The sequence below is a fragment of the Meleagris gallopavo genome, chromosome 3 (assembly GCF_905368555.1).
Source record: "Meleagris gallopavo chromosome 3, MGAL_WU_HG_1.1, whole genome shotgun sequence".
NCBI classification, from domain to species: domain Eukaryota; kingdom Metazoa; phylum Chordata; class Aves; order Galliformes; family Phasianidae; genus Meleagris; species Meleagris gallopavo.
In genome coordinates this window covers 4885054-4904762 of record NC_139406.1, presented here as the reverse complement: position 1 = coordinate 4904762, position 19709 = coordinate 4885054, and the positions used below count along the sequence as shown (strand labels likewise).

Sequence of the window (19709 nt, the reverse complement as noted above, 5' to 3'; positions counted from 1 at the left end):
ATCATAGTCACTGAAAGACTAACATCATTCTTCCTGCAGTGAGAATTACTGATAATGAGGCTCGTATTTGTGACAGCAAGAAAATAGGGAGTACCATTCCTTCTTGTACAGCTGGCTACAACTTCCAAATGAAGGATCCATTGCAGTCACCTAGTTGAAGTTACTTTAGCTTCTGTAATTTCCTTTCAGATCATATTTTCATATTTCTAAGTACAATTCTTCACCTGCCATGGACAATCACTAAAAAGGCTAACTAAAAAAAAGAATTGCATATATTTATTCAAAGGTACAGTCAATCAAAAGCATATAGAACTGAAGCTGCACATCACAACTAACTGAAGCCAAGTTTCACTTTGTGTTTAAATAGTAACGATCAATTGATGATATTTTTAATCTTAGCAATACCAGAGCGTTTAAAAAAAGGGAGATGTATTCTAGTTATACTCATCACGCTATAATTCATTAGGAGCCACAGTACCAATTGCCATCATCATTCAAATGGAGTAAGTAAGGAAATTTTTAGAAGCATTTGACTTCTCAACCTCTAAGGATGCTAATGCATTCTCTCAGTGGGCTTGTACACGATCGATACTAGAATACTAAAAAATGCAGTAACACAAATCATTTAAGACTAATTGTTTTATATCATTAATGTAAAACATAATTTTCCTTTACTGAAACCATTTGGAAATATTTACTTGGCTAACAGGCACAACAGACAAACAATGAGGTAGGCAACAAAAAGCTTAAGGGTCACAATACCAGCATGAATACACCTCATGAATGTAGTATCAGGAGTGTGCAAAGCCAATTGCACTGATCAGCTCCAGAACAGAGCTGCCCTTCTTCCAAGGGAGTCAGGAATGCTTTGGAGCTGCACAGCATAGATTCTAAAATGAAAACGTTTTGTTCCTGAACCAGATAAGGTTGCTAAGTGACAAGTGTCCTCTTCTACATCATTTACGAAACTCAAGTATTTAAAAGCAAGCAAATGAATAGTTGAGGGTTCATCAGTCCTACATTTTACACATAATGAATGTGCTGTTGTTTCTGGGTACAAAAAAATACAATAAAGAGCCTTAAACTCCAACATCTTTATGGCTCAGATATTTTACTTTAATGAAAGAAATGAAGACCTGAACCCACAGAGTATAATTTTTCATAAGATCATAGCTCCCAAAAGTACAACCAAAGTTACTTAGAAGTCAATGTAACTTCAAGCACAGTAAAAAACTTTTCAAAATCCATTCCTCAGTTTCATTGCGTGGCAACTGGAAGTGTGCATAAATCCCTAATCACAAGAAAGCCATGGCATAGAAGAAAACACCTGATCAGATATTTTCTAAGACATACCTAAGTAAAATACTCTTCACACATTTCACTGACAGTTATGTATAATTTTCCCATAAGAACATTTTCCAAGAGTACATTAATATCTGCCCAAGCTTCACAAATACCTCCTATAAACAGTGAGAAGATTTATAAGCTTTTTGAAAGAAGCCCTATAAGCTTGCAGATATACGTAAAATTTTTTCCCCCCCCACAAACAGTCTCTTCTACAGTGAATGAAAAACGTCTTAGAAGTTAAGCAATTTAAAAAATTGCCTGTTCTAGAATTCCTAGACTTTTTAAAGACAGGTGCACGTAGAGAGAAAACTTTTTTCAAAGTGCTATCAGCACCAATTTTACAATGGAACAGTGCTTGCAGTCTTCACTACAAAGAACCCAGGCCCTCCAACAGTTGACTGTACAGGTCTGTAAAGATCAGGTCTTGTTACCATAGCTTCAGAAGTCAGTTATCTGATGGAAAAAGCTAGGGAAGATCTCTATCCTCATTCTGAGTTGCAAGTAACCAGATAGAGTAAGCTGTCATATCGGACACAGACAATTAAAAAAAATTAAGCGTAAAGCAAGGGAGTGTAGAATTAAGACATTTCCCTGTGTGTTTTATCTGCTGGCACTTAGGACCTAGAAAATTTAAATTACACCTGTATCACTTGTAGCAAAACTTGAGCATATTAGAAGTTTTGTTCCTATTCTTTCCAAATGTCATTTTGAAATCTTTATGGTTGTAGTGCAAAATATTTCCCCGTGAAAAGCTCCAGTGTTTTTAATCAAGGAATATATCTTCAAGCAGTCAGCCTGTTTTAATGTTTAATCAATGCAAAGTCCAACATTTTGCTTTCAGCAGCAGGAATATTAGTGTTTTGTTCTGTTCATGGAGGTGAATCTTGGGTCTCTAAAGCAAAACGTATACCCCACAATGAAAATCGTAAATGAAAGGTGCAGATTTTCTGCTACTGATGAACTCTCCCTAGAGAGAGAACACCAAAAGGGACACCCTCAATTTCACATCACTTCACAGCCCAGGAAATTGAGAATAACGAGTGGCATCAGGAATCAGTGGATATGTTTGGAATAATGGAAAGTACAAGGGTAGAGAAAGAACCCAAAGCGTGAACATCTACAACAGCCCCTGAAGTCAGTGCTCATTAGACAGATTTAACATTCAGTGATTTTTACAAATACACACAGAAGGAGATTGGATGATGAATCTGGAGGTGAAAAAAAAAAAAAAAAAAACAACAACAATTCAGATTCATTCAACATCATTTAGATCTTAATAATCAGTATCACATCCCCCAAAGCAAAGAAGACTGGCACAGCAACATGTCTGAATTCTTTGAAGGCATCATGCACTGGACAACTTCATATCTCATAACTCTCATATTTACTGCACCTCCCAAGGGTTTATTGTGAGAGAACACATGGAAACTGATAAATCAATGGAAACTTCCAGTGTTATTTCAATATCACTGCTACCAAATGCTTCTTCTGTATTTCATAACTTACATAAATAAAGTAGTAGTTTGTTCCAAAACTGTATTAGTTGGAAAAGTTTCTCTTTCAGAGAAAGCTACTTTGAATATATCTATATTATGAACAGCAAACTCAATGTAATATATTTAATCAGCATTTGAAATGTGAAACTTATATTGTTTCCTCCCTCCTTATCAAGAGGTGCAGTAGAACTACACTGTTCCCTTACTATTTGCAAGTTGGTTTCAGAGTCTGTCATCAGACCCCATGGATGCTGCCACCAGGAGGTAAATAACGAACTTGGAGTATGTTTGCATGTCAAAAAAAATGAAACTATCCCTTTTTTATTCAGAAGCTGAAGTCTTGGTACAGAACACAGAACAGAAGGATATGGTTTGGGTTTAGGCAAAACACTTTTTTTTTTTTCCCCCCTCTTTGATGTTCAGTTACAACTGTCAACTTGTCTGAATATAGCAATTCCTGTTCTTTTAAAGCATTCCCAACTGACAAACAGCATTTTACAGAACAGGACACATAAGCAGGTGTCTAGCCAGTCTTACACTAACTTTAGTTAATGGCTAAACTGGCATTTGTTCAACTGTGTACTTTAAATTGCAAGACAGGGAAGGTGCATAGAAAAAAACCCAACAACTAAGCTCTCTTTTCACCACCTAATTTATGTGGCTGATGGAAATGATAGCGTATCAGAGCTATCAGCACTGCAGTGAAAGCTGGTGTGTAAATATTTATGCATTATGCAAGATAGTAGTGCCCTGCCTGCCTGTCCTTTTCCATACTTCTAGCACATAACACATAAGATACTGCAGTTCAGATAAGGAAAAAAAAGCTATAAATCTTTTACATCACAGAGCTGAAAAGGATTTAAAATGTTAATTAATAAGAACATGAACTTGCAAAATGCTAAATGTTTTTAAAGGTTGAGTAATCTCAGTTGTCTGGGAATAAAAAAAATACTCAGTGCTATTAAGAAAGATCTGGCTTCTTGCCAGATTACCTTGGAAACATCAAGTTTTAAAATGGGAAATAAACCATGACCTGAATTCTCAAACAATTTTGGTGCTTTGTTTTGTTTTTCTGATTTTTTTTTTTTTTTTAAATCAGATTATTAATAGTATACATGTCTGAATTTTGCTTTTTTCACATATGCATATTTCCCTGTGAAAGCAGCCCAGGTAGCAAAAAAAATCAGTAGCAACTCAAAAATATTTCCATGTGTGGACTCCACGTGGGACTCAGCACATGAGTTTAGAGACATCAAACAAATCCCCAGCATTGCAAGATTATGGGCACAAGGGATGCTCACTGGCAGCTGTATGAACAGCAGCTGCTCTCACCAAATACAGAAGTGGCAGTGCGCTGTTAGCTGTTTTCCTGTCTCTAGTAAGAGTCACCATTCTGCAACTGTGGTAAACTGTCAAGAGTGGTTGCAGAGAGAGCAGAGCTCTAATGCCTGCCATAGTATCCCTGTGGAGAAGTACAGTTGCCATCCCCAGGCTCGAGTTTCGTAAGAATTGCTGTCAGTCTAAAAATCTAAGACCTGACAACCCAATATGTGCTATTAAATGCTTCGTGTTACTCCCAAGGAAAGCTTTATGCACCTTCAGAGGCTGATGAACAGGCTAATTATTTCCTAATTTGATAATTGCACAGTCAGGACTAGGGCAGCACGTACTAAGAAACATAAGAAATACAGACTGAGATGACAGGTGGTATGTTCTCCCCCATTTTCAGTACTACAGGTACAACCCAACACAAAATAATTATCACAGCACCCCATAAGGACAACCACAATTAACAGGGGTGATGCCCTGATGGTGCTTAGCACACAACACTCTGAGGCCAAGGTAGATATTCTTTGTGCAAAGAGAGAACTTAGCATTCCTTATGTCAGGAATCAGAACAGTCTTGATGAAAAAAAATCTGGCTAATTAAGTACCTAATTTTTTTTTTTTTTTGCCAACAGAAGACTGTACTGGTAGCTTGGACAAAAATCTGACAAATCCAGGCATGTTTTTGGTTCAGGACTGCAGGAATTCTGACCTTGGTTCTTATATTATTCCACCAATACAAATGGACTACAATCTGCTCAGTAAGTAGTTGAGATTCCCTGAGGCCTTTTAAGAGTTCTCAGATCAGTTCTAAAGCTGATGTACAATAAAAAGGCAACTGAAAGAAAAAGAAAGATTTGCTCAAGTTCCCATAAATAAAGCTGCACTGGTGAGCAGGTATAATCAATTTGCAAAGAAATTTCTTGTGCTCCTGAAAGAAATTGAGTGAAGAACACACACAACCAGTGAGGAAAGAAAGAAAACTTTGTTTAAAGTTCGAACAATACCTGGTCCAATGGAACTTCTACACGAGTGTCTTCATCTTCTTGAACTTCAGCTGCCCCCCACACTTCGGATCGTTTTTCTCTAGCTCTGTAAATCCCTTCACCTGCAATGGGAAAAAGAGTAGAAATAAGTGAGGTCCAATTGCGACTCTGTGTGGCAGAACTACTGAAGTGCACTCAATGTTGCATTTGAGAGTAGGTTTCTGAGCACAGACTCACCATTCCTTTCGGCAAAGTTTTCAACCTTCCATTATTCTCAATTTGTTTTCCTTTAACAACAAATAGAATGCTACACCACTGGGAGAAGGAAAAGGAAATAGAGAGAACGAACAAAGCCCCGGACCCCAATTCCTTCAGATTTAGGAAGGGTTTGGAGCAATTACAATAACATTCTATTGCTTCTAGAGTCAATGACATCACCCTCTTGGATTTAACATAGTAACCCTTACACATCTAGAAGAATCCCAGGCACCAAATCCATAACACTTTGAACCGGGACTGAAGCAAAACAAGGAAGAGCTCAGAAATTAAAAACACAAGGGTTAATTTAAATCACTTTCTCCATCTGTCTAGGAACAAGAAATGTGTATGCTGTCATGTTCATATCCAGCGTAATAAGTAACCATAAGAATAAACAGGAAAACTTGCACTTCATTGAATTGCTGTATAATTCCTCATAAAAGGATGTGAGCTTGATAACATCAAACCAACATGCAAACCGTTCTCTGTTGCTGAACACTGGGAAGGAGGAAACAACCTATAAGAAAAACAAGTGTTGAAGGAGACTTACAGAAGTGTAGATAATGAGTCGCATAAAAATAAGCACTGCCTTCTCTGGAAATTAGTTTTCCAGTTTCTTTTTCACTGTTATGAAAAGGGAAAAATTAATCCTTGGAACAAAATTCAGAGATAGAAATATCACTGAAAACAGTCACTGACCATAGCATCAGAAAGCAAAGATATTGTCAGAAATATCCACAACTTCATTCCATACTGGTAGTGCTGGCTGCAGATTATGGGAAGAGATTTTGTGATGGACAGAACAGCCTGGGTAGCTGGGAGTCAGTTCTGCTGGAACTTCTTTGCCCAGCCCATACTTGTACTCTGAAAGCACCAGTGTGCAGCATACTACAATGTTCTTAGTATTACAGGTTGGATTCTTATCCTAAGCATCTTGAAAAGATCCTTCTTCCTACTGTCATAATCAATAGAGAAATAAGTATTTTCTTCATTTCTTTCTTTTCTTTTTTTTTTTTCTTTTTTGGAGGGATAATTAAAAATAATTCACCTACTATTCTATGTTTGATCAGAGACAACAAAGAACATCTCATATTTGGTGGTAGCATGGTAAACCTTCGACTATCTACATGCATGTGTTTCATTACCCTTTGCAGATGTCCAGAGAAGTAACAAAACACATGTGAATCAGTGATGCACTGATAACAATGTCCAGAAAAGAAACAAAATGCACGTGATATCATTACAAGCGATCCATACATTTCACATTTTCATTTTTGTGAGCTCTCTAGGAGGCAAAGTTCTGTTGTTCTTACCTTATATTATAGAAAGATTATCCTGGGTGCCATTGAAAAAATGCTTAAAGAATAACAAAATCATTGGGCCCATCCAATACGGATTCAGGAAAGAAAAGTCCTGTCTCAGTAATCTGAAATCTTTCATGTTAAGATAGCCTGCTTAGTGCATGCAGAGAAGATGGTGGATGTGGTTTGTCTGGATTTCAGTAAGACTTTTGATACTGTCCTTTACAGAATCCTTCTGGACATATTTTCTAATTGTGAGATGAAGAGGTGCATGGTACACTGAGTGAAGAACTGATTGATTGGTATAGTTTGAAGAGTTGTTGGCAGCCAGCTACTAATAGAGTATTCCAGGGCTTAAGCTTGTGGCCAGTTCTGGTCAACAACTTTTCCAACTACCTGGACGCAGGAGTGGAACGCATCCTTAGTAAACTTGCTGACAATTTAAACCAGGAGGTGCTGTTAACTGTCTTGAAAGATGAGAAGCTTTGCAGAGGAGCTAGGCAGAATGGAGCACTGACCTATCAGTAACAGGTTGAAATTGAACAAGAACAAATACCAGGTTCTGTACCTGGATGGAGCCATACTGGTCAAAGGCACAGACGGAGATGAATGGCTGAAGAGCAGCTCAGCAGAGGGATTAGGGGGTACAAGTGACAACAGGCTCTGTGTGAGCCAGCTGTGTGCCTGGCAGCCAAGGGGCAAACCTTAACACTGCGTATACAGTATAAAAGGAGAGTTAAGCTCCTTGAAAGCATCCAGAGGAGGAATCAAAGGTAAAAACAGGGCTGGCAGGTGTGTCCTGCAAGGAAAAGATGGCCATAATTAAAAGATGCTTGTTGAAGAGTCCTACAGAATCTTCTGTCACCTCTCCAGGACACCAAAGTCTTGCATGGAGAACACTCTAAAATAATTCTTGCTTTTTAACAGGGCTGCTGGTGGAAGATGCTAAAACTGAATTGAACGCTGCAATGGAAGAGAACAGCATCAGAGAAATTACAAGATCTTCAAGGACAGTGTTTCCAGGTGAAGTGAGAAATCAGATCATTTTCAAAACAGCTGTGGTCTCCAGGAAAAACAGTAGTTAAAAGACCATTTTTCAAATCCATTCAACAGAAGATATCAGTAGTTAGTTTCAGAAAAGGAAAAAAAAAAAGTCTGAGGATCTAAGAAAATCATTACTGAAAGAACTGAATTATTTATCTCTGTGCAAACATTAGAGTATAGAAGAAAAACATCCAAAACATATGTACCATCAATAACAAGGGAAGGAGAAAAAAGTTCTTGGGTCTGAATTGCATCAAAACAAGTGAAGAAAAATGACATTAGCTGAAAAGCAGGAAAGTTTAAGAGTGGAACAAGTCCAAAATCCTAAAGAAAATGACAAGAATTTAATTAGGCATACATTAGAACACATTTGTCTTGTATTTTTGTATTAGAAGTGAAAATAAATAGAAATTTGTAGAATAATATATAAACATTTAATGCGATTAAAGGCAGCATCAAGAAAATATCTTCAAAAAATAAACATTGTTAACACTGCTACTCTGTATCAGACAAATATTTACACTTTTTGCATGCAAATTAAAAAAAAACGTGGAGGCAGGCAGCTAATGAAAGGCCAACGTATTCCCTGCTCCTGTGTTTCTGTGCAAGATCTTGTCAGCAGCAGTTTGCAGACCTCATTAATCACTATTACCCATGCCATGAGTTATTCAGGTCCTCACAAGCAAATATATTATGTGGGGTATTTTTTGCATCGTTTTATAAGCAATATTTCAGAAATGCTTTGTGGTTTAGGAAAAAGTTCAGCAAAAAAAAAAAAATCTTACTGATGCAATCTTTCGTATCCCTGTCTCCAAATCATCAGTCAGTTTCTACACACTACTCTAAGGGAAAGAAAAACAAGACATTTCATGCAATTTATAGTGGTTTCCAAAATAACAGTTTTGTAAGTCTTCATTCTATAGTGTTATGAACTGACATTGCAATCTCTACTAACAGAGTACTGTATGTCACTAAAAAGAGAACTCCCAGCACTTCCATTAGATGAAACATTCATGTCTACCCAAAATAGTTCCTAAAGTATTGTAGATTAGACACACTCCTCATGCAAGAGCGAGTTCTGACTTACCATGCCCCAAACTAACGAGAAATGTCTAAGATAGAGATGGACACTGTCAGTGTCCTGGACACATTGAGGCAAAAAAGCTCTAAGTAGTGGTAGGAATAGAAGATAGGTCCACACCTTACAGTCAAGTTGTGGTACTCTATCACTCTGCTCCAAGTTGAGTAGAAGATGACAGTAGCAAAGGACTAAAGGACACTATAAGATCCAAAATGTCACTGTACTGCTTTGCCTGCTAGCAAGTACAAGTCAGAGGGCTTATTTCCAGCTATGTTCTTGGTTCTCCATGCCACACTAAACACTGCTTCACTCAAAAGGTGGAGCAAAATTTTACTGAAAGGCTCCTGATCTTCTATAAGGATATTTTTCATTCTATCTGGACATGGTCCTGGGAAACCTGTTCTACATGTCCCTAATTGAACAGGGCAATTAGATCAGATGACTTGTGGAGGCTTCTGCCAGCCTCAAGCATTCTGTAATTCTGTGTCCAGACAACCAGAAAATATTGAAATTTTTAAGGTTTTGCCACTGTGTAAAAACAGACCACCTTGAGTCATTAATTATCTTTGTTTTTGTTTCATGTAGAGTAAAGTATCTTAAACATACAACAGTGTCATCTCCTATTAGCTGATTATTTTAAAGCAGGGTCCTGTTCAGCAATTCAGGATAGGAGAAAGAAGGATCCACAGAAGGGCACAGAATGGATCACAAGAAGAAAAAAGAAGAGCAGTCTAATGGAGAGAGGAGATTTGCAGAGGCTAATGGAAGTTCTTGGAGTATTGTTTTTGGCTTCAAGCTGGAGGAAGTGAACAAAAACTTTAATTGCAAGTGCTTTTCTATGGAGCTTCTTCAACGGTTCCACTTTACCTCTTCTTCAGCTTCATAATTAGGAAGAAAGACCTATGGAATTTTAAGAGAATCTAGACTGCTTCAAGCTCTGAATTCCCCAAAGCCTTGTGACCATTACTGGGAAAGGGAACACCAGGAGCTTGATAATGGCTCTACCTCAAGAGATGTGGCTAATGCTAAAGAAAAAAAAACCCAACAGTGAGCCAACTCAAGCTACCCTAAGTCAGATGATAGGACTGTTAAAATGCTGATGCCTACTGTATTTTTCTTTAAGCAGGAAAATAAAGCAAAAACAACAGAAGGTACAAGCTCTAACAGCCAAGGATCTTTGCATTTAGATTCTTTTCCTGTCCTGTCCCCCTACCCATGTCAGCTATGCTGGCTTTGCAGCACCTGAGAATTCAATTATATGAAAGAGAGCCCACCACTGACTGATCAGGAAAGTTTATTATTCACATATCTGCCTAACCCCTTGGGAAGCACGCAACAGATTAATCTGCTATGGCAAAACTGAAATCTCCAAAACATTTTGGCTAACACCACTTTGTGATATATGCTATCAGTTGTCTAAATACATAGACATCCACTGTATTCAGTTCAGTATGTACAGAAAGAAACAATGAATTGATGCACATATAACTTGAGCAAACCTTTGTGCCACATGTCACTCATTATTTCAGCTGAGTTTTTTGTACCCTCTAACAGGAAAATTTGATTTATTAAATAGTAATTAAATTATACATTGAACTAACTCATAAGTAATCTATATGTTTTAAATAATTAAACATAGAAATTAATGGCTCTTATGTAAATTCCTTACCTAACCAGAATAATCTCTAAAACATTTATTGCAGCACAAATTATTTATATACTCACTGCATTACAAATTTGAAACTGATTGAAGAAGATATTAAAAAAAAAAAAAATCACTGTAACAATAGCCTGCCCTGAATATTTTATGTAAATCAGAAGTGCTTACTAACTGCATGCTCTATGTATAAGCAAGAAAGTTTATGTGATTGTTAAAAAAAAATAATAATAATTAATGTGACTTTCCACAAGGACTGCCTCATAAAAATGTTGCTAAATTAAAAACAAGTCTTAAAAATATATCTGTGGCTCTTTAAATTGAATTGATTGATATTAGGAACAGAGAGGACATATGCCTTCATAATAATAATAATAATAATAATAATAATAAAAAAGAAGAAGGGAACAAAATTCTTTTGAAGTATCACTGTCTCTAACAAAATACTGTCACTCTGGTGACAGGCTTGTATGTGCGTGCCTGTGACTTCTGCCATCAGTAAAAAAGAACTAAAAAGAAACTGGAAGCAATATACACATGATACTAGTGAGACAATGAAAAATTGTTTTTCTTCACCTGATACTATCGCAGCTGCAAGCTTCAAAGAATCTATTTTTTCCTATGCAGGAAAAACCCCATTTCTAAGGGGATATCACACTATTACCAATTGCTAGCATCTGAATATCATAACAGAGTCTACAAAAGGTACTCCTAGAGCTTTAATGCTTATGATGCAGTCCCATTTACTGATAGAAAGTGTGGTAATGGTAAAGCAAAGGAAAAGCTGCCTTAGTCAGTGTAATGCTAGAACGGGATGGAAAGCATCACAATAATAGCAAGATGGTAAAGTCTTTGGCTGCAGCACATGAGAATAAGCCCCAAAAGCTACAGCCTCAGAAACAAAGGAAAAGAGCTGCTTACCTTTAGAAGGCCTCAGGTAAGCAGGAATCTTCAGCAAGAGACACCCCCTGCCTCCATGGCCAACCTTTAAATGAGGTCTGGGAAGGAGTAGATCCTGGCTCCACCCCTTCCACTCACTCATGTGCACTGCTTGCACCTGAGCTCCCCTGGGTGGGCCTGCCTTCCCACCAGGTGCTCCATCACTGCTTCAGGCTGTGACAGCATTTCTGCTACAGCTTTAACAACTCATTCCTCTTTATACAAATACAGAAAATAAAGAAATTGTGTGTCATAGTATAAGGCTTTTTCTTCCTTTTCCCTACTTTGATTGTTAACCTCATCTATTCTCTTTGTTTCTAAGCACTTAATTTATTCATTTATTTAAAGGACACATCATTATGGTCCTTTACATTTTGAAATTGATAAAGCAACTACTGCTTAGCACCAGCCTTTTGAATTCTGACTTCAATCTTAAAGTCAACATTCTCCCGAGCATGGCTTATACTGTACAAAGCAAATGCAAAGCCCTGAAAAGTCTATCCTATTCCAGCCACTCCAAGTGGAGCGTTCAGTAAACCTATATTCCACCCCTCAGTGAGTTAAGCAGCATGGCTTACCTATTTTATCTCCTGTCGTGCAAATAATTAGCCTCCAGACCCTGTAAAATCTCTGCAAATAAGAAACAGAATGACCTCTCTTTCCTCAGCACAGTTATTATCTGCATTGGCAGCAAAGCAGCAATGATCAGACCTATTCATCCTTGTTTAACTAAAGATAGCTCTTATACCAGCAAGGCTCTCAGCTGAGCAACATGAACAGTAACAGTTCTAGCCCACAGTGCACAGTTGATATTCAGCAGTCCAGATGTATACTCTTTGAAAAGTTCAGAATTTTACTGAAAGAAGTTTAGAGAATGATACCCCAAGCAGATGCCATACCTGATGTTCTATGCAGATTTCCTCTTAAAACTGAGTTAAAGATTAGGGGAAGGTGTTCTTCTATCCCCTGGCATCTAGTGAAGGGATGAGTGGAAATGGCACAAAGCCACACTAGAGCTCAGACCAGATACCTGAAAGGGTATTCAGACACTGGAACAGGCTTCCTAGAGAGATGATTTATGCCCTATGATTGTTTTTGTATAAAAAGCATTTGGATAATGCTCTTAATGATGTTACTTTAAATTTGAGTCATCCCCATCAATGATCTTTGTGGGTCCTTGGAACTAAATGATCTTTAAGGTCCCTTCCCACCCAAGACATTCTACAACTCTGATTCTATTCTTGTTTCATAGTTGTAGCACAGCATTCACATTAGCTTCTAACAAATACTTAAACTGCAAAACTACATCATTCTTTGCCCTTGTGAGTTCTTGCCTCACTTTCATTATTTTAATACAAAACACCCAGCAATTGTGCAGAAAATTACTTTCACTTTAAAAACTCAAAATCCATAAATCAACCACTAAGTGTACAAACAACAGCTTTTTTTAAGGGCTTTGGAACACACATTTAATGGATAAGTTAAAAAGAATAAAACTGTATTAATCAGAAGAAAGTTATATTTCACACACAAATAATGACTTGGAGCTATAAAAGAAAGGTACAAAGCTATGAATTATGACTTCTGTAAAATAAAAAAAAAACAAAACCTTTTTAAGCTTGGAAGTTACTCTATAGAGAAATCTGGCATACAGCTGATGCAGCCTCTTGGCCAGACCACTCTTCAAAATCACAGCACATGTCACTACCTATTGCAAAGTTACACATTGTTGAGTAAAAAAGGAGGATAAAACAGCCAAAAGTGGACAGCACGTCCCTCTTTGCTCCCAGCCTGATCAAAGAAGGATAACCAGATAGAGAGGTAAACTAGAAGAGGTTTTGTCTTTCTTTTCATCCCCTATTCATCAATTCCACCAGAGCTTTGGCAATACAAGCATTTCTACAGCTGCTCGGTGACATACACTCAGCCCCACAAATGGAATTTCAGAAGTAGTATCCACTTAGGAAGGCTGAAGTAGCTCCTGTTACACATCTCTCCTCGTTGCTCTTCACTGACAGTAGAATATATCTAGGCCCAAGCAACTGTTCAAAGTCAAACAGAAAAGCTGGGACAGAAATGAGAATTGAACTCATTTCCAGCATCCTGGTGAAGCAGCGTGAGACAGAAAGGACTACTTGGTGAAAGCCCAAGAAACAGCATGTAAAGAAAACAGAATAAGTCAGACAAAATGAAGGAAGAGCCATGTAGACCCAAGAAGGAAGAAGAAGTGTCAGAAGATAACTGGAAAAAGAGTGGAAAGTCTAGATGGAAGAACAATGAAAGGTAACAAAGAGTAGGAGGGTAAGAGGAAGGGAACAAAGCAAGGTAGATGGAGAATGCTGCAGAGGTCATCCTGATAAAGAGAGAAAGAGTGGCAACAGTTCAGTCACAAAAGCTGCCATGGGTGCTACAGAACACCTTATAGTATGTGGGAAGTCAGCCTGTTTTCCCAAGTAAATAGCTAGGACAAGAGGTAATGACTTTGCACCAGGAGAGGTTCAGTTGTATATTAGGAAAAAAATTCTTCTCAGAAACAGTGGTGAGTGGAACAGGCTGCCCAGGGAGGTGGTTGTCACCATGTCTGGAGAGTTTCAATAAAACAGTGGATGTTGCACTGAGTGACATGGTTTAGTGGGCATGGTGGTGATGGTGATGGTTGGACTACATGATCTTAGTTAATTCTTCTTCCTTTTTGATTGGAAAATCAAGATTGTGGAGTCTCATCCTTGGAGATCACCAGCAGCCACCTGGAAGGACATGGACCTGGACACCCTGCTCTGGATGTCCTTGCTGGATAAGGGGTTGAACCATATGGACCCAGAGGTTCCTTCCAACCTCAGCCATTCTGTGATTCTGTGATACCACTAAATATGCAACCTTGTGAGCCTGATCTGATATGTATAAGAATGCATATATTCCAAAGAACACTTCAAATGTTGTGATAAATAAATGATCCTCACATTTGTTCTGGGATTTTTTGTTTGTTTGTTTCTTTTTCAAGGAGGTGGCAAGTACATTCAGATGGCTCTGGCAGATGTTCAGGTAGGTTAAAGCCAAAGAGCCTCTTAGGGCAAGAACAACAGGCTGTGTGACAGACACATTAGATCAAATGGATATGAAAATATTTTCTGTGTTTGCATATTTTTGACATTTTTTTTCTGCCCTGCTCCACTGGTTTGCCAGCAATCGCCTCAGTATGTCAAAAGAAGCAGGCAGAAAAGCCAGTAATATCCTGGCCTGCTTAAAAGAGGCAAACTGTTTTGTTTCCTTGGTTAGGAAGAAAATTTGTAATGACACTGCATTACTTCATAATTCTTTCTGGAAAAGAAAGGACTGCATGTCAAAATGGAGCCAGGCGACTCTCATACGATGTGCCATATAAAGCAGTACCAATTTTGAACAAGGGCAGTGTGTTTCAAATTTTGCCTACTTTGATACATCTATTCATTTTCCACCACTGCCAGAGTTGTAGTCTGTGGGCTCACGATGCTCTGATGAGGTTTTCCAAGGAAAGTTTTTGAAGGGGACAAGTTCACCACCTATCTCTGTTCCAAAATATGTATTAAATCAAACAACTAAGAACTTCCCATGTCCCATCTACAGAAAGATGACTCGGTGGACGTAGTTAATAAAGTTTCTGTGCTATATTTAACACAACATGTGGTTCTGTGAATGAAAAAAACATCCAACTAGTAAAACATAAATTGGGAAATTTGATATAAACCAGGCACAAAATAACGTCTTCAGCAGTAAGTTTGACATCATCACAAAAAAAAAAACAACAAACAAATAGCAGTTCAACCATTCCAAATAATAGAGAACAGAAATACGGTGTAGTGCTGATCTCTGCAACCCTGTATTTTTATGGTTCAGCATTAAGCTGAGAGAACACCAGGGCACTATCTGTCAAGGGAAATTTTTGACACAGAGACTTTGGCTGAGCAGGAGGATACAGAAATTGCAACACTCCAGTCTATCAGCTTCCAGCTCCCACAGACTTGCTGGCCAAGCTTCAGATCACTCCATCTTGAAGCATGAAAACCATCAGAAAAAGAAAAAAAAACAACAACAACAAAAAAAAGCAAAACAAGAATCAGGAGACAGATAACAGTTGCAGAGACAATGACAGTTTGAGGGCATTGTGGTACATGCTCATTAAACTGCATCCCTACAAACTGCCTATGTTTTGACTACACTGGAAATCCAGGCAGGGTCAGAGTTGTGTGAAAAGACCTTTGCTCTGAGGAAGTTGTGCTCCTTCCTTGTATTTTGCCTCCAAATGCCGGAGACTCTCACAAACAGACAAATACTGACAAAAATATTCAAAAGTAGTATAAGAATACTTTGTATTACACATGGAGATGTTTTTTTCCTAGTACTTTTGACTATGTGAAAAAAGGCTTGCTATTCATTTTCACTGGAAAAAAAAAAAAAACAACAATGAAAACTAAAACAAAGTAGTAGATGTTGGCTACCAAGCATGGAATAATGTATTGACTCCTCTTGTGGATTCCTAGGGTTCAACAGAGGAAGAAAAAAATCTTTCTGCATGCATACACCTAAGAAAGTTCTTACTTGAGAACTCACAATCTACTGTTAGTAGATCACTCAAGAATAGATCCACTTGTAATATTCTCACCATATTATTTTTTAGAAAAGAAATGTTATCTCCGGATATCATCTCATAAGGAGAAGGATGTTGATAAACATAGACATTTCCTATCTGTCTGAATGATGTTCTTGAATTCCATGGGAATGTGCTCTACGCACATTAAAGCACTTAATTTCAAAGTCATTAGTGTTAGGTAGCTCTAACAATCTTAGAGGTGCATTTTATTGCCTAATGTTAATGATGCAATTGATTTATTTTTTTTTCTGGTACCTAAACTATATCCCTAAAAAATAGTTTATTTTTGTGCCTTTTTCACAACATCAGCACATAAAAAAAGTTTTTGTGTGCTGTCATCTCAAGAAGAATGTTGTCAAGTACATTATGGATTCCTTTCTTTTTAGATTTTGCCACCAGGTAAGTTACCCAATCTACAATGCTTCAAAACACAACAAAAAGAAATTGCACTGAGTGTAGTGCCTTCAGGTTTGGCTGGGTTAACAAAGTGATTATGAAAATGCAAACAATTTGACACTGGTAGCTTGTCTGCTCAGCTCAGCCTCATCTCCAACAATGTGTCTCAAACACCATTCTCTTCCAGAGGGTCGTGTCTGCTTCTCTTTAAGTGGTGAAACGCATCACTCGCTTCAGTGGGTCAAAAGAAACAGCGAATGTTTTGCCAGCAGCACCAGCTCTTTCCGAAATGTTGGGTTCCTCTACCAGTCCAATAGATCTCAAACAATTTAGAAAATGATTTGGGTAAAGGGCCTGAATTACCTTTTCTTATGATGAGACCCACTACTTCAGAATGTGGCTAGCAACTATTACAAAAACCTATTGCAGCAAGCACTTCTGTACTTCTTCCACAGATGGGAGAGTGGGAAAAGGTTGAAGATTTTAAGTGGCCTAGAGTGCTCCCTTACAAATTTTCAGTCAAAATGACTGGGAAAGAAAGAAAGACTGGGCTGGAAAAGGAAAGGGACAACTGGAATTCCTCTCCAAAACACCACGTTCCTCCTTCAAATGTTTAGTTTTACACAGTGATGAACCGTTTACCCAGGAAAAGAGTTCTGCTAAGAAGTAAGCGATCCACTAAGATTTAAGAGATTCAAAATACTTATATATGGCTTCTCAAGTGAAATGGTAAGTGCAGGATACCAGCTACCATTCCTAAGGTCTTGTAAAGCAAAATGCAGAAAATGTGAAATTTTAATTTCACTCTTCTGAACAGGAAAAACCAAAACAAACCAAAAAACCTTAACACAGAGCACCAGGGAAAAAAAATAGAGACAGAAGAGGGGAGGGGAGTAAAACACCATGGAGTGTTCTTTGAAAAATGTGGCAAATAAGTACATTTAAGCTGAACTAGAAGAATTAAATAATGACGATGTTCTTCTTCTTAAAACACAAACAGAGCTGAGAATCACTTTGAGACAGGAGCCTCTTAATAACAATCTTCAGGCTACTGCTTCCTGGAATGTTTTCCAACTTGATTGGGTGAACAAATACTGGGGAATTTAATTAGAGAAAGATAAAGCCTGTAAAAGTTCACAAGTCTGCAGTGCTCACGGTGATTCACCTAAACATTTACAAGAGGATGAAATGGTTTGGTTTTTGTGCTTGGAAAAGAAAATAGTTCTTACTGGCTTAGCATACATCTCTTCATCAACAGAAATCATGAGAGCAGGGATTGCACTCCATCAGAAACTCATTGCAAGGCTTGGACTTTCTCATCCCATGTTGTCTGAATTCAACTCAGAAGCATCATCTTCCTCAGTAACTGCCTGCATGACCAGCTAGGTCCAGACTTGAAAAACAGTACACACATCAAACCTCACATCCACTAGCAGCCTTCATACAACAAGGATGAAGAGAAGAGAAATGAAAACTTCTCTCAACACATTCTTTAGCTGAAACTAGAGAACTGGCTGCCTTTAATAGCTGTTAGTCATAGAAGATTCACAAAGTATGGAAAATCTGAAGTGGAAACAGCAAGCAATCACTTCTTTAATAAACTCAGAGGATTTCCAAACATTTCTGTCAGAAGCTAGAGAAGTGGTAGCACTAAACATGGAGAGAGAAATAACTCACTAAATTTGCTATCTACCAAAGTATGACTTGTTCCTCAGTACTGCCTGCTATAAGGACAGAGAAACCTATTACTGCTTCCAGTACTCTTTCCACCCTTGGGAAAACAAAAGAAGTTACCTGAAACCTTCTAACCTAATATAAGGTCCACAAAAAACAGGTATCTCTCTTGCCTTGGCAGGAGGGATCTCCTTTCTTCCAGAAAACATCTGCAAAAACTTTCTTTACAAAAATCCTCAGGATGGAAAAAAATATATAGAAAATCAAGTTAATGACACTAATCAGAAAAAAATAACCTTCTTTGTCTGCTCTTAGTGTATGAGGTTTGAGTGAGATCTGCCTAACTACAGACTAGGTGGCTTTGCCACTCGGGCATGGTACCACACAACTTGCTCTGGGCAGGAGGTTGGACTAGATAGCCTCCAAAGGACCCTGACAAACTCAGCCTTCTGTGATTACATGCTAAGTCTCTAAACAGAGCAGTTCAGTACACTGAACAGGACTAGATCAGAACACAGGGATTTTGAGGTCTGTATGAAAAATTCCGTACCAGCATTTCCCAGCATAAGTCAGTGCATTTATTTATTTTTAAATGAAAAACATATCAATAATCAAAGATATCTGGAGTGGATAAACATTAAATACAGTGGCTTTCCCCTGAGCCCCCAAAACTATTAAGCTAACCATTGACAGCCCTGTCTGAGAGGTCAGATCTGATAGTTGCTCCCTTAAATGTTTCTAGCATGCATCAGTTAATCTGTAAAATTGAGGATACATCGTGATAATTTCAATGGAAAGAAACTATTGAGCTGTTTTATGTGTTGTAAAGGATGAACAGTTGTAGTCACACTCCTTTTAATACAGTCACCGTTCTTCAGTAAGAAAAAAACTACTGAAAAACAGTTGGCTAAAATTATATCCACTTAGCAACAGCAGGACAAAATAAAATTTGACTCAAGACTGAAACAAAATGAAAATTCAACAAGCTTACTCTGAAAAAAGCTCTTACAATACAAAAAAATATTGCACTGTTCTTTTCAAACTCAAATTTACAAAATTCTTCCAACTGAAAAAGTAAATTTACAACTCAAATGCAGACGTAAACACAGTGATGTTGGATGATGTACACTGAAATTTTAAACCACAGGTGATTATTGCACACTTAATTATGAACACAAACAGCAGTTAGAAGCAGCGTCAAATGTTATGAAAAGTATAATTTATTTCTACTTAAAGATATTAATTGGCCTGTTAATGACTTTTCTAAGCAAAAATTACTTCAGTAAAGTAAAGTACTAGTTCTGCGTTTCACTGGTTTAGCAGGAGATTAAAAGCCACTCTGCTATGATTGAGTTTATCTCAGTACTCACCATTACCTTGCAGGAATCTTGTGGAAGCTGTTTGATTTGCTTTCGTAGATTTGTTAGAACTGTGTCCTCTGGACACAGAATCCTCTGGATTATGGCATTTTTTGGCCTTCTCTATTGGAAGCTGAGGTGAGGAACTGGTCTCCCCAGGGTCACTGGATCCAACAGTAGATTTAGACTGCCGATCATTTCCCTGAAAAGAAGTGTTCA

At 37.8% G+C, this 19709-nt stretch overlaps 1 protein-coding gene across 7 annotated transcripts in view; it reads right to left on the bottom strand.

The window, feature by feature from the left end:
- Positions 1-19709, bottom strand: part of DCDC2 (doublecortin domain containing 2) — a 54684-nt gene that overhangs the window by 8698 nt on the left and 26277 nt on the right. For 6 of the 7 annotated variants that reach the window (XM_085220108.1, XM_085220110.1, XM_085220109.1 and 3 more), the window contains 2 exons: positions 19503-19692; positions 5177-5277 (listed from right to left, as the gene is read on the bottom strand). In XM_085220108.1, the coding sequence (XP_085076234.1) occupies positions 5177-5277; positions 19503-19692 (291 nt within the window). The remainder of the gene's footprint in view (positions 1-5176; positions 5278-19502; positions 19693-19709) is intronic. The other variant, XM_085220107.1, reaches the window with a different exon arrangement.